Raw genomic sequence first — 14,533 nt, forward strand, 5'->3', positions numbered from 1 at the left:
AGGGCGAGGCAGGTGGATCACTTGAGGTCAGGAGTGTGAGACCCGCCTTGACAACATGGTGAAACCTTGTCTCTACTAAAAATACAAAAATTAGCCAGGCCTGGTGGTGGGTGCCTGTAATCCCAGCTACTTGGAAGGCTGAAGCAGAAGAATCACTTGAACCTGGGAGGTGGAGGTTGCGATGAGTCGATATCGCACCATTGCACTCCAGCCTGGGTGACAGAGCAAGACTCCATTTCAAAAAACAAAAAGGAGAAGAAGAAGAAGAAGAAGAAGGAGGAGGAGGAGGAGGAAGGGGAGGAGGAAGAGGAGGAGAAAGAAGAAGCAGGTTCAGGCCCATTTGGGGGTCTTGGGTACTGACAGAGTGTTCTAGAAGTGTGGCGTTTGGGATCTGGGGCACATTTACCTGGCCAGGTGGGGAGGGACAAAGCTGGAGGAGTGCGAGTTGGCCCTCTAAATCAGCTTAGGTACCTGGCCAAGTCGGTCAGGAAGACAGACCCACCCGAGTGGCCCATAGCTTTCCCTGGCAGAGCAGCACCAGGCTCCCCACCAGCCCCAGGGCCGGGGGCTGGGGGTGGGAGTTGAGGAGCCCACACACATGTGTAGCGCATGTGGAGTGGGGGAGGGGACTGGCCTGCAGGGGGCCTTGCTCAGCCGCTTGCACACACCAAGAGACAATAAATCGACAAACACTTAATCTCTCTGCAAATTGAAATGGAGCCGTAAATATCTGCTGCATCCCAGTAGCTGAGTTATGAGTCTCGTTTATTAATCTCTTTAGTCTCAGGTGATGGATGGAGAAGGAGAATGGCCCGCTGAGACTCGGAGGGATGGGGGAAGGAGGGAGGAGAAGTGGGTCAGGGGTCTGAGAACAGTCCTGCCAGAGAAAGGGTCAGAGGGAGAGGCCTGGGGGATTTTTGCTTCCTTTTTATACTCAGCCTTGATCACAGGGCCCCACGAACATGGTGACTATTAAGACTCCTGCAAAGCGGACAACCCTTTACAGTTTCCAACACACCGCCCCTCATTCTCTTGTTAATTCCCCCCATCGTCTCAAGAGGTGGACAGGGTGACAGTATTCCCTCCACTTCACAATGAGGTGACAGGATCAGAGAGGTGGAGTGATTTATTCAAGGTCACACAGCTCCAGAGTGGTGGAGATGGAACATAAACCTGCAAGAGCTATGCAGATGAGAGGAGGGGTCTGCAGAGGGAGGTAACAGACAGACGTGGGATGTGATCCTTATTTCTTCCTTTCTACTCTTCTCCCCTCCCTCCCTTCCTTGCTAAAATGCTTGGTAAGCACTGTGTGTGATTGTGTTTAGGAATTGCAGAGGAAAAGGTCAGAGTTGGGGGAGGGACAGGAAGGGGAAAAGAGCTGGTGAGTGTTCTCAGCCATGGCTCAGGTCTGTTGCCCCCGTCTTAAGTATTTATTTGTAGGACCCCCCTCCAGCCCCTGTCAGCATGCGGTGCTCCCAGCTGAGGGCCTGCAAGAGTGCAGGGGAGGAGCTGAGGAGGGTTGGGGCCCTGAGAAGCCTTCCTGCCTGTGGGGAGCCGGGCCTGGGTAGGAGCTCGTGAGTGTGTGCTGCACAGAACAGGGATGCTTGGAGAGGTGACTGGGAGAGAGGACAAACCCAGCAAATGGGGTAGTCACGCTGGGCAGTAGCGTCAGGGGCTATGGAGACTGAGGAAGGGCAGCAGGAAGGCTGGGGTGGCCAGTGTTTTGGGAACATGTCTTGTGGCTGGTGTGGGATGGCCTGCAGGGGACACTGAGTCAGGGGCGTCTGTTTGGAGGCCATTGGGTGGACCCTGGTTGGTTCTGCTCTTTGTCTCTGTCTCACTCCCTGTTTCTCTCATAGTTCCTCAGTCTCTCTTGGTTCCAAAGGATCTGGGGGCCTGGGTCCTCTTGTACTCCCAGGCCCTGGGTGATCCTGCTCCCAGGCTGGGCTTGGTGCCTGAACCAGTGGCCCTGGGGGGCCTGCTTATTTCTGTTCCTGGGTGCCAATCCCAGGCTCCCGAGGTTTTGCAATGTCACCACCCTAGGCGGATGTTCCTGCTGCTTGTTGCCACCAACGTGGGCAGTGTGCAGGGGTGCTCCGAGTCCCTTCCCTGGTGACTGCTGCTGGCAGCCTCAAAAGACTCCTGCTCAGAGTTCATCACCTTCCACCAGGTGGTGCTGAGGAGTGGAGGCCGGGTCTGACTGCTGACGTCCTCACCAGGCTGCAGACCCCATCCTGGGTGTGGGCCTGGGGGCAGGACCAAGGCTCCAGCCACTGTGCAGGAGCCCCAGGGCACTCAGGAACATCTGCTCCAACCTCCTGTGCTGTCAGAGGCAGGAACTGGGGCTCAGAGAGGGGAAGGAAGTTCAAGGTCACTTCCAGGAGCAGTGGGAGCACTGTGAGTGCAAGGGCAGCGTGGAACTGGGCCGGGCTAGGCAGGGGGGTGTGCCCGGTAGATGAGGGAGGTTGACAGGGTAGAGGGCGTGGCAACCTCCAGTGGGGCGGACCTGGGGCAGGGGAGGTTTCCATGCCATGTAGGGTGGCCACCAGCCAGGTTTGCCTGGGACTGTCTTGGTTTAAGCACTGAACACCTCATAGTCTGGAAACCCCTTAGTCTTGGACAGGCAGGGATAGGTGGTCACCCCAGGGCCATGCCGGCCGGACAGAAAGGACTAGGCTCAGGGGGTCTCTGGTACACAGCCAGCCGCCCTTTCTGGGGGGCCTCACCTCTCCCATCTGATCCTGAGGGGCAGGTAGGGTAGGGCAAGCACCTCTTCTGTGCTAAGATGGAGAAACCAAGGCACATGGTCACCCAGAGTCCCCAGAGCACCTCTCTGCCTGCCTGCGAGGAAAGGGGTCCCTGTGCTGGGAGGCTTGCCTTCCTGAGGACTGAGCCCACCTTTGGCACAGTGGGACTTGACAGAGGCCACAGCTTTCCTGGTCCTCCTTCCTCTCTGTGCTCATTATCTGGGGCTGTCTCTGCTGAAGTCAACCTACACCTCCGGAGCAGGGTAAGTGGGGTGGAGGCAGCTGGGGAAGGGGATTTAGAGAAACTGAGGGATTAAGGCTGAATCGTTCTAGGGTCTAGCAGACTCAAGAAAGGAAGAGAAACAAAAGCAGTATGCTCAGAGGGGGCGGGGATGTGGAGGAGACAGGTGGAGGGAGGGGGGAAAGGCTTTCAAAGACAGAATGAAAGAAATGAGTTATTCCAGCGTGAGGAGGTTGGAAAAACTCCACTGAATCTTTTAACAACCCTTGTCAATTATTCATCTCCTGGTATGAGGGCCCTCTGGTCTGCCACAAATCTCCTCTGAGCAAGGCAGAAGGAGGGAGGGAAATAGAGGAGTCAGAGAGAGAGAGAGAAGGAGAGAGAGGTGGAGAGAGAGAGCGGGGGGGAGGGCGAGAGAGAGAAGAGAGAGAGAGAGAGAGAGAGAGAGAGAGAGAGAGAGCAGGAGAGACAGGGAGAGAGACAGGAAGAGGAGGGAAGTGACCCTGTCCTTGAATTTCTGTGCTGGAAACAACACTGAATACACACTTCTTTCATAGTAAATGAGCACATCTGCCTTTCTTTATCCAAAGCATAGCCCACCTCCTCCAGGAAGACTTCCTTGCTTGCCTCTCCCCCTATCCACCACCTCCCCAACTCTCTCTCATTCACTGAGGGCTCACTAGGTGTGTCCAGGAGTGCTGGGTAAGTGTGGCAGTTAAAAAGCTACATTGTCCCAACCATGCCCCTCCTTTGCCTGTTCATCCACCACCAAATATTTACTGTGTGCCTACTCTATGCCACTAATCGTCTCCCTGGGTATGGCTTGCTCCTGTCCACTGGGGAATTCTCAGAACTGAGGTCCTTGGTCTCTTTGTCCCCATGTCCCTGCCCCAGCTGGACACAGGGCTGGGCACATGGCAGGGTGGAGAGTTCTGATTTTCTGATGGACTGGAGGAATGGGGAGTCCAGGCACATGGCAGGTGTTTCAGAAGCCCTTTGTGGTGGAAGTTGGTCCATCTAGAGGTGGCATGGAGCCCCCTTGCCTTACCTGCTCCCCTCCTGGCATCGGGAGACATGGCCTGGCTCCATGTGAGGTGGGATCAGGGTGCCCAGAGAGTGGAGAGCAGATGCTCGCAGGTTGTTGACTATTTGGAGAGTTGCTGTGTTCAGGATGAACCTTAGCATCTCACTCTTCACACTCACTTTAAGGCTCACCTCTTCCCAATGGCTTTCTGAGCTGCTCAGAAGAGTGATAAGGCTTCCTCTACCTCTGCCTGAGGCCCTACACTCGACCCAAGACCATACCCATGGGACTTGACCTCGGTGGGTCCACCCAGGACCAGAGTGTTGAACCATGTTAACCACATGGAACTTGAAAGCCTGCATCAAAACTAAGTGTTCTAAGGTGAGAAGAAATGGTTGGGTTGCAGCCTGAAAATGAGGTAGATCAAGGGCACATCCAGGGGCAGGGAGCCGCAGTGGGTTTAGTGAACCATGGGAGTGGGACAGGCAGGACCAGGGGCAGCAGGCAGCATTGCACAGAGAGGCATAGACCTCCTCTTCTCCACTCTCATCCACTTCCAAGGTGCTTTTCTCTCCAGAAAATTGTTCAATTTCTTATTAAGCTGAAGTAGGATCTTAAGGGAATCAGGGATAAAATTGTTTTTCGGGCTCTGGGGAATGCATGATGAGACTGGATATAGACAAACACACTCCGGAAATCAGGGGAGGCCGAGAGGCTCAGCCGGAGACAACGGCCCAGCATGAGGGAGACAGTTCTTCATTTGGCTACTATGCAACCACTGCCATGTCACTGGCGCCTGCTGCTCGCCCTGGGACCTGCTGCCGGCCACCGCTCCCTGGCCGCATGTCCAGGAGCCACACACACTGTGACCGTGCCATTGTTACTCAGTTGGGTCCCAGTGCTACTACTCTGTACGTCTGCCCACGGCTTCCACACTGTGCTCCGTACTCATTCCTCTGATTGCACCCTCCTGCAGTGCAGGGCTGTGTGACATGATTCTACAGCTTGGGTCTATTGTTATGCAACGACACTCCACTGCTCCATGGCCACGTTCGACTGCTTGTCACTGTGCCTCATGGTCGCTTGAGTTCATCCATTGCTATGTAATTTTGTTTGGTTGCTATGGAACAGTGACCCATTGCTACACAGCTAGGCTACCTGTGCTTGTCATGGAGCTGTACACTGTTGCTACCCACCCACGTTCTATTGCCTGTAACTGGGATCTACCGGCCACGTGAACATGTGTGTCTGGGTCCTGCCATGATTCTTCTGGGCTCTGGCCAGTGGGTAGGAGCTGGGGTTGGGGGCTGGGTCTCTAGGCCCCCTCTAGGGCAAAGTGTCAGAGGTAGAAATAGCCAGCCTGGTAAATCTGAGGAGAGTGAGAGAGTGAGAACGAGAAGGCGAGTGAGAGAGGGAGTGAGAGAGAGAAATGAGTTGGGGGACCGAACCAGGGGTGAGAGGATAAACAAGGACGTAGCCAAGAGTCAGGAACAAAGAGGAGCGGGGTGCCTGGAACAGAGTGGGATGGGTAAGGGAGAGGGACATACCCACCGCCCTGGATACTCTGTGAGTCTCTGGGGGACCCAGTGGTGCCAGGTCGACTGAGCATGCAGGCCTTTGTAGCATCCAGTATTTCCTTGGCTGGATGCAAGGCAGCATGAGATTGCCATGTCAGGAAGCCTTGGGCAGGCCCATTCCTACCCATCCCTGGGCCACCTCATTGCCACCCTTTGTAAAATGAGAGAATCAGTCTAGATACTTTCTAAGGTTCTTTCTGATTCTCTTGCTGTCCAGCCAGGGGTTCTATTCCATTTCCCAACTAGCATTTACCAACATCGGTCTTGGGCCAGGCCTGGGCAGGGCTCTGGAGGCCAGAGGCGAGTAAGTCAGTAAAGTAAGCCCTTTAGTTCAAGGGCTGGATGGTGGTGGCTGAGTGGCCCTAACCCGATAGCAAACCAGGGCTAGCAGCCAGTCCTTAAGGCCTCACCAGGTGTGCAGCAAGAGGGAGGGTAGAGGGACCAGGAACACTCTCTCTGGGTGAATGAGCCACTGATGGGCATGCTGGACGTGATGCCCAAGGTGGGCATGCTTGAGTGAGTTCTCCATCAGACCCAGCTCACAACACCTCGGCAGTCTGTGGGTATTGGGTATCACCCAGAGCCTCCCAGAACTCCGGCCTAGCACGCTCAGGCTACTTCCTTCTTTCCTCACTCCTCTGTCACTGACAATGATTACTGTTGCTTAAAAATACTTCCTCCTGGCTGGGTGTGGTAGCTTACACCTGTAATCTCAGCACTTTGGGAGGCTGAGGCAGGTGGATCACCTGAGGTTGGGAGTTCGAGACCAGCCTGGCCAACATGATGAAACCCCGTCTCTACTAAAAATGCAAAAATTAGCGGGGCGTGGTGGCACATGCCTGTAATCCCAGCTACTCGAGAGGCTGAGGCAGGAGCATTGCTTGAACCCGGGAGGCGGAGGTTGCAATAAGCTGCGATTGCACCACTGAACTCTAGCTTGGCGACAGAGTGAGACTCAGTCTCAAAAAAAAAAGCAAAATTAGCCATGCATGGTGTCGCATGCCTGTAATCCCAGCTACTCAGGAGACTGAGGCAGGAAAATCTCTTGAACCCAGAAGGCAGAGGTTGTGGTGAGCTGAGATCGCACCATTGCACTCCAGCCTGGACAACAAGAGCGAAACTCCATCTCAAAAACAAACAAACAAACAAACACCCAAAAAACACTTCCTCCTAATGGCTAACCTTGACTTCTCAAGCTGCAGCCTGGTCCCATCTCTTTTGGTTTAATTCTTAAGAGAAAATCAAGACTTGCCCACTACCCATGTTATGCTAATATTCTTTCAGATGTTGAAAACACCGTTTATATTGCCCACCTCTCAGATCCACTCTATGTTTAAAGGCCATTTCTTCCTCCACTCTATTTTTTCCTCTCTGCTCCTCCTCCACCATCATGATCACCATCATCATCATCATCATCAAATTTTATAAGCATAGTGCAGACTCCAACCCAACCCACCCCACAATTTGTGTCTCACTTCCCACAAACAAATCCATGGTCTTAAGACATCTGTATCTGGTTTCTCTCAAGTAATCCAGACTCTCAGACCTACTGACCTCAGTTCAGACCTTGGAGGCTTTACCAGCAGACTGCAAATGAAGGACTCCCTGCCATGCCCAGTACCAGGAGCAGGGCTGGGTACTTCCTCCTCCTTGGTTGTGCTATGTCAGTGCCCAAGTGACTGATGTGAGAGGCTTGTCCAGCCAGGAGGAGCTTGAGGCTCCTGCTTGCAGGGGTAGTGTGAGTCAGGGGCTGAGGTCTGCATCCTTGGGGGAAGGTGGAGGCTTAGCTTGGGGAGGGCTGAGGCTTGGCTGGTTGGTCCCTCCTGGGCAGCTGAGCAGGAGAGGTTGCTCTGAGCCCTCCGCAGGGCTGAGACCGGGGAGGAACGCCTTCTTTCTCCTCCCTTCCCATGTGCCTTTCCCTGTGATGGCACCTTCCCTTTTCTTTCTTTCCTGGCCTGTTTTTTCTTTTCTTTTGTTTTTTTTCTATTGAGATGCGGTCTTGCTCTGTCACCCAAGCTGGAGTACAGTGGCACGATCACAGCTCACTGCAACCTTGACCTCCCAGGCTCAAGTGATCCTCCTGCCTCAGGTTCCTGAGTAGCTGAGACTACAGACAGGCACCAACATATCCGGCTAATTTTTTGAATTTTTTGTAGAGACAGGATCTCACTATGTTGCCAGGGGTGGTCTCAAACTTCTGAGCTCAAGTGATCCTCCCACCTCGGCTGGCCCAAGTGGTGAGATTACAGATGCGGGCCATGCACCTGGCCTCTCTTTCCTTTACTACCTCTGCTTAGAGGCACAAGAAGGGGGAACCACGGGGCCAGGATGTGGAGAGGGCAGGAGGAAGTGGCTTATTCATGCTGCTCCAAATCTCCAAAGATAGGGTTTTTTAATTTTCAATGCAGTTTATGGCTGAGCTGGATGTTGATCCCAAGGGCTGTTTCCTCAAGGGCCAGAGGTGACAGGAGGAAATCATAAAGATGGCCTGTGAGTGCTGTGGTACATAAGCAGGACGGCCCTGCTCCGGGGTGGGCAGGGGTGCTCATGTGGAAGAACCCTGGGCATGCCCAGCAGACAGCCAGCCTTCCTATTCGTTCGATGGGACACGTTCCAGAAAGGTGCAGAAGTGCCAGGGGAAGATGAGGGGGCTGTTGGTGGAGGAGGTCAGGTCCTGGGAGGGGGATGGCTTGGACTTCCCTATGGACTGGTGGCCTTGTCTGGGGCCTTTTCTCAAGATCTTCCAGAGCAGCATTCCCCATGGGACCTGCTGTGGAAGAAGGGAGGAAGCCACCCAAGAATTCAGCCATGGTTATTGGGTAGCACCTCCCTGGACTGTCTCTTTGGTAGCCCATTCTTTAGCACTCTGCATCAAGGGCTGAGACCCAGCACTGACTCCTCAGCAAATTAGGATGTCACTTTGGCCGCCTCCACCAGCCCTTTCTGAGCATCTGCTCAACAGGCAACAGGAAGACACAGCAGCTCCCATGATCAAGGACACAGACTCTGTCACCAAAATTGGTGTCCTCTATTACCTCTATTATTATTATTATTATTAGAGATGGATTTTCACTCTTGTTGCCCAGGCTGGAGTGCAATGGCGCAATCTTGGCTCACTGCAACCTCCACCTCCCAGGTTCAAGTGATTCTCCTGCCTCAGCCTCCTGAGTAGCTGGAATTACAGCCATGACCACCACACCCGGCTAATTTTGTATTTTTTTAGTAGAGACAGAGTTTCTCCATGTTGGTCAGGCTGATCTCAAACTCCCGAGATCAGGTGATCCACCCACCTTGGCCTCCCAAAGTGTTGAGATTACAGGCGTGAGCCACCATGCCCAGCCAGTGTCCTCTTTTTTGAGCCCCAGTTTCTCCCGTTATAAGTTAAAATTAATCTCTTAAAGGTGCTTCCCACTACCCAGTGGCCGTGCACCTCAGGAAGTTCTGGGTTGATGCCTACACACCTAAATGGAACCCTGGCTTCCAAGTGTTGCATGGGTTTGTTTTGAAAGAAATTACACAGGAGTTCCACTCAAAAGGTGAAGAGACCCTGCAAATGAAGAAGCCACAGCTCCCAGCCGTTTGACTTTGGGGTAACTCACATGCAGAGTGTGCCTAAGGGGAGGTCTGCTGGCCACCTGAGGCATGAACCAGTCCTGCAGATGGCGGTTAAGTCCCCTTCCCGTGGCCTCATCACTGCCCCGGCCCTTCCCACCTGGGGAGAGACACTCACTGTGTCGCGGGATGTCTCAGGCACCAGAGGCTCTTCCTCTGCTGCCCGTGGCATGGACGTGCTCAAGTCCATTGTGGAGCTCACTGTGTCCTTGGACCAGGACTCTCGGATGGTTCCCAGCTTCTCATCTAGGATCTTGGGGTCCAAGGTAGGAAGAGCCTTGCTGTTGTTTGGTGTCAAGAAGTTTTCTGGTCTCTGAGAAGAGAAGGTGCAGGGAAACTTTGGAACAGGCCCCTTCTCTCTGCCCATCTACCATAAGCACACCTTCTACATCCCAAGCCTCTCCTCCTCATGGCTCAGGAGGCCCTGCATGGCTGGCCTGTGCACACCTCCTACCATCTGCCCCTTGCTCACTGGGCCCCAACTACATGGCCCTTGCTGTTCCTCCAACAAGCCAAGCTCTCTCCTGCCTCAGGGCCTTGGCATTTGCTGTTCTCTTCCTGGAGGTCTTCAGGGATCTTTACGTGGCTGTCTTCTTCTTATCATTCAAGTCTCAGCCCAGATGTGACCTGCTCAGAGGGTTCCTGCCCTTTGAGATAGAGGCCCACTCTATCTAAAGTAATCCCAGTTCCAATATACTCTCTATTCATTTATCCCATTTTACTGTGTTCATAGCACTTACTCTACCAGAAAATTTTAAAATGCATTTACTTCTTAACTGCCTCCCCATGAGTCCCATGTCAGCAAGGAACCTTGTCTATCCCTAGTGTCTGGCTCATTGTAGGCACTCAATACATTTTTGGTGGAAGAATAAATGAACTATGCCATCTCTGACACCCAAACTTGGTGCATCAACAACAGCTTCTAAAATCCTGTACTCTTATGACACCCTTTGCTATGTAGACCTATTTTCCATTTCATCTCCTCTATCATCCTTCGATCTTACCACCCATTAAGCAGAGAGTCTCTTCTCTCTGTATATTCTGATGAGCCTTCATCTCCCTCCATGTTCTTTTCCTGTTCTCCTTCTCCCTTGGCAGGATTATCACTCTCATGTGTCTAAAGTCTGATGCCACTCAAATACCAGCCTCCCCACCACCCAAGGATGCCTTGACGTCTCAGCTCACACTGACTTGTAGATTTTCTGGGTTCTTCTGATCTAGCAGTTGGCTGTCTGTGCTTTCATGTTGCTCTCTAAGCTATTTTTGCTATTTTATTTATTTTTTTTCTTTTTTTTATTTTTGAGACAGAGTCTTGCTCTCTTACCCAGACTGGAGTGCAGTGCCATGATCTCAGCTCACTGCAGCCTCCACCTCCTGGGTTCAAGCAATTCTCTTGCCTTAGCCTTCTGAGTAGCTGGGACTACAGGCATCTGCCACCACACTTGGCTAATTTTTGTGTTTTTAGTAGAGATGGGGTTTCACCATATTGGCCAGGCCGGTCTCGAACTCCTGACCTTGTGATCTGCCCGCCTCAGCCTCCCAAAGTGCTGGGATTACAGGCATGAGTCATTGTGCCTGGCTGCTATTTTTGTTTTTGTTTTTTAAATAAAACTTTAAGTTCCTTGGGCTTAGGGACATGTCTGTGCTCCCTTTGGGGAGGGGTTACTTTAAAGCCCTGTTGAAAATTCATGGTTATCTCTAAAACATACTCATTGTTCAAAGAATCATGCAGTCCTAGGGTTTTTAGGGACCTCAAAGGTGAGCCAGTTCCACTCTGCACCAGCTGTTGGAATCCTCTCTTGGCTGCATAGGAGACAAATTATTCCACTGTCTGGAGTATTGTGCTAGAAATAAATAGAGCAACGGGCACACTGCCAACTAGTACAGATGCGCTCAGAGTTAGAGGTGCCCTGGTGTTTGACCCTGAACAACCAGAGAGGGAATGAGTGCAGGTGGGCCTCTTTTTAAGTGGTTCTTTTATAGGAAAGTCCATGCATACTAACTCAATGAATTGGGACAAGGACCCTTCACTTTACCACTGAAATTCTTTAAGTAATTTTTCTTTTATGCCACTTTCAAATAAACTTTGCTGTGCAGAAATTCATTAAGGCGAAGACGTTTCTGGAGATGTCTATAGAGTAGGGGACAGTCACACAAGTACACAGAGGCATTTGGCTAAGTCTGGGCTCTATATCCCCCAACTCCCCATCAAATGGGTGCAAAATAGACAACGTCAAAGAGGAAGCAGCTATAACAAGACTCTGGGAATGGGAAGAGTGGGACACTGGGGCACCCCGAGGCTGACTTTGGCAGGCCACCTACTGCACTTCATGATCAAGACTCCTGGGCCTGTTTTGTCTGTGGGCGTCAGGTGTGGTGGTCTCTCCCACCTGGTCCTCTCAGTAGCTATGGCTCATGGAGGGCGGGCTTCACTTGGAGGTTCCCCACTGACGTGAAGACACCCAGGGTAGCATCTGAGTCAGATGGTTTAGGGTTTTTGGGCCATGTGTTTTAGATAGGAAAAAATACCACATCTGTCTCCTTCTCAGAACAGCTGAACACCAGATTGACTGCAGAGGAAGAGCTACAAAATGCATATTGGGTGGATGGATGAATGGGTGGGTGGATGAATGGATGGATGAATGCAGGAGAGAATGAAGGAAAGCATAAATACAGGGCAAAGACCATCTTCCCATTGACCAGGTGGCCCCTGGGGCTGGGGTGAGATGCTGATTCAGGACCTATAATGACATTTCTGCTCATTTCCAGGCAGAAAGCCAATCTCCATGCCCTGGATTTCATAGACTGCCATCTAATCCAGTTAGGAGAGGAAGTAGAAGTAATGAAATCAAGGGAGAGGTCTCTAGAGGTGTCCCCGTCAGTACTGAAAGCAGGGACAATTGCAAGGGAGTTCCCTCCCCCACAGCCTGTCTCCCTGACATCCACTCAGTGTGGCCCCAGCACCAGATGGGTCAATGCAATAACCCAGAGCTGACGTTTACTGAGCCCCTGGTCAGAGCTGAGCTGGGCACTCACCAGGTACTTTTATGTGGATTCTAAAATTTACTATGTATAATCCATTTAATTTCATCACAAAGCTAAAATAAAGGTGAGAACAACCCCTCAGTCCAGACCAGTGCCTTTACCCTATCAATCTCTTAGGGGGTGATGTGGGGGTGGGCTCTGGGAAGGAGGGCAGGCAAGGCAGAGTACCTATGGACTTTAAGTCTATCCTGCCCATCCCTGCTCCAGCCACCCTTCCTGTAGTGCCTGCTAGACTCAATGGTTCTGTCCTGCCCTACCCTGGGGTTGACCCTGGCCAGGATCTGCTCCCATGGCTGCTCCATGCCTGTACCTTCCCACCCTGCATGTCTCTGCCCACCTTCCCATTCCCCTGTCCCATTCAACTTTGCCAGGATCCATCTGGCCTGGGGTTTAGAGGCAAGGTGGAGAGGTAACTTTTGTAGTGAAATCTTTAGACCTCTAAACAGCACAGATCCTGCAGGGCACATCAGAGGGAGTTGCTTTTGTCATGTGAGGTGAGGGGCACCAAGAGACTCATCATGTCTAAATTCTCCCTAATAGTTCTCATTCTTTAGGGTCAGCATTACATCTCCAGACTCCACAGCTTCAGTCAGCTCACATTTCGGGGAGGAAATTATGCCCTCATCCCCTTGCTTCTCAAGGAAGGGAGCTTGCCTGAGACCACAGAGAGGGCCAGGCTGCTCGAGACCATAGAAAGAGCCAACCCATAGGAGATGGTGAGTCAGTGAAGGATGGGGAGAGCCTTGGAGACTAACTCATCCCAAGACTAACTCCTCCTAATCAAGCCCAGCCTTGCCTCACTCTCCTTTCCTCCAGGTAGGATGAAAGCTGCCGGCCCACCCCACAAGCCTGCGTGTTTGTTTCTGTATTTGACAAGCCTTGCCTGCTGGGGCAGGTTGGGGCTGACAAGTGGCGCCTGTCCCTGTGGCTTCGTGGCTGTAGCACATCCTGGTTCATTAAGACTGTAATTGGAGATTGACTTTGAAAGCTCAAAGAGATGCATGGCCACGCACTAGCTCAGACCCAGCATTCAGCCCACTGCTCCCTGTGTTGCTGCATCTGCCCACACCACATATAAGTGCCATGGTTGGGGAGAAGACACGCCTTCCTCACTCCTCCCAGCACTCACTGTTACTAGCAGAGTTGGGTCTGTTGAGACAGACCAGGCCAATGGCATCACAGGCTTGAGGCTTCTCAGGTCACCTGTCTCTCTCCTCCCCACAACATCCGCTGCCTTCCTCCTACCCATTCCATCCTCTAGATCCCCAGTCATGCAAAATGCAACAGTCCCAGCCTGCCCCGCAATTACAGACTAGCCAGGCTGCAGCTGCTGTCCTTGGTGCTGAAAGTGCCCGCCTTCCGGCCTGCTTGCGTCTCGCCCCGCCCTGAGCCTTCTCGCTGGAGCGCACATGCTCTTAATTCAATTAGCTGGCCCTGAACCCTCCCCAGGGGGCCTGGAGCGGAAACTGACAAATTCTGTTTAACAAAGACATTTGTCCCTCACCCCGCCGGCTTTGGGCTCTGCCCGCCTGTATCCCGCTCATTAGGTATCTAACAAAGTGAGTCCCAAGAAATCTGCTTCCAATCGCTAGTAATTCAGGAGGCCTGATGCAATTTTCTCCCTGATAAGGGTGTCTCGCCCACTGGCAAGCGCTGTAATGAGCCCTGTGCAGCAGCTCCCCGATCAGTCACTGCTTTGTCATTTCCTGTGGCTGCAGTTGTAGGTTCTTATCTCTTCAGCTGTAGGCGAAGCTCAGACAACAGGCCCCTCCAAGAGGGCTTGCTGCCTCCCCTGCATATAGGGAGCCTCATTTATGGCATCCTGCGTGCTCTTGCAGCTGCAGTGGTTTGAAGCTCTGAGTCTGTCTCCCAGCCAAGAAGGACCCCAGTGTTAATCCTTGGTGGGACCATGATTCATTTGCCAGAAAGTGGTGTTGTAGGGTTAATCCCAAAGCAAGTTGTGAGGCCAGGAGAGCTGAGCCACTGATAAGAATCTTTAAAAATTCTGTTGAGGATTTTAGTATGGAAGTCCTGCCTGTGGCTCAGTGGTTTGACTGTGAGCTCACTCTTGCTACCCTGAAACCTGGCTTTCTGAATTTAATTTTTTCCCTTGGGTTCCCCTATTCTCATGCAGAAAGACTTTTCCAACACAGTTGAGATCACATCCTACTGCTGCTCCAAGACCTTTCTTAGTTTCCTGCCAGTTTATGACAAAGCCCTCACCCTGCACCCTAACACCCAGGTCTTCTACAATCTAGACTTCATCTAGCTTTCTAGTCTCACTGCC

The 14,533-nt window shown here is 52.3% G+C and overlaps 1 protein-coding gene across 1 annotated transcript in view; it reads right to left on the bottom strand.

The window, feature by feature from the left end:
• CCDC33 (coiled-coil domain containing 33) overlaps positions 1–14,533 on the bottom strand; it is a 100,759-nt gene that overhangs the window by 29,885 nt on the left and 56,341 nt on the right. Inside the window, 1 exon segment of the mRNA XM_011932920.1 lies at positions 9,320–9,514. Within this exon segment, the coding sequence (XP_011788310.1) occupies positions 9,320–9,514 (195 nt within the window).

This window comes from Colobus angolensis, unplaced genomic scaffold (genome assembly GCF_000951035.1).
Source record: "Colobus angolensis palliatus isolate OR3802 unplaced genomic scaffold, Cang.pa_1.0 Scaffold99, whole genome shotgun sequence".
NCBI lineage: Eukaryota > Metazoa > Chordata > Mammalia > Primates > Cercopithecidae > Colobus > Colobus angolensis.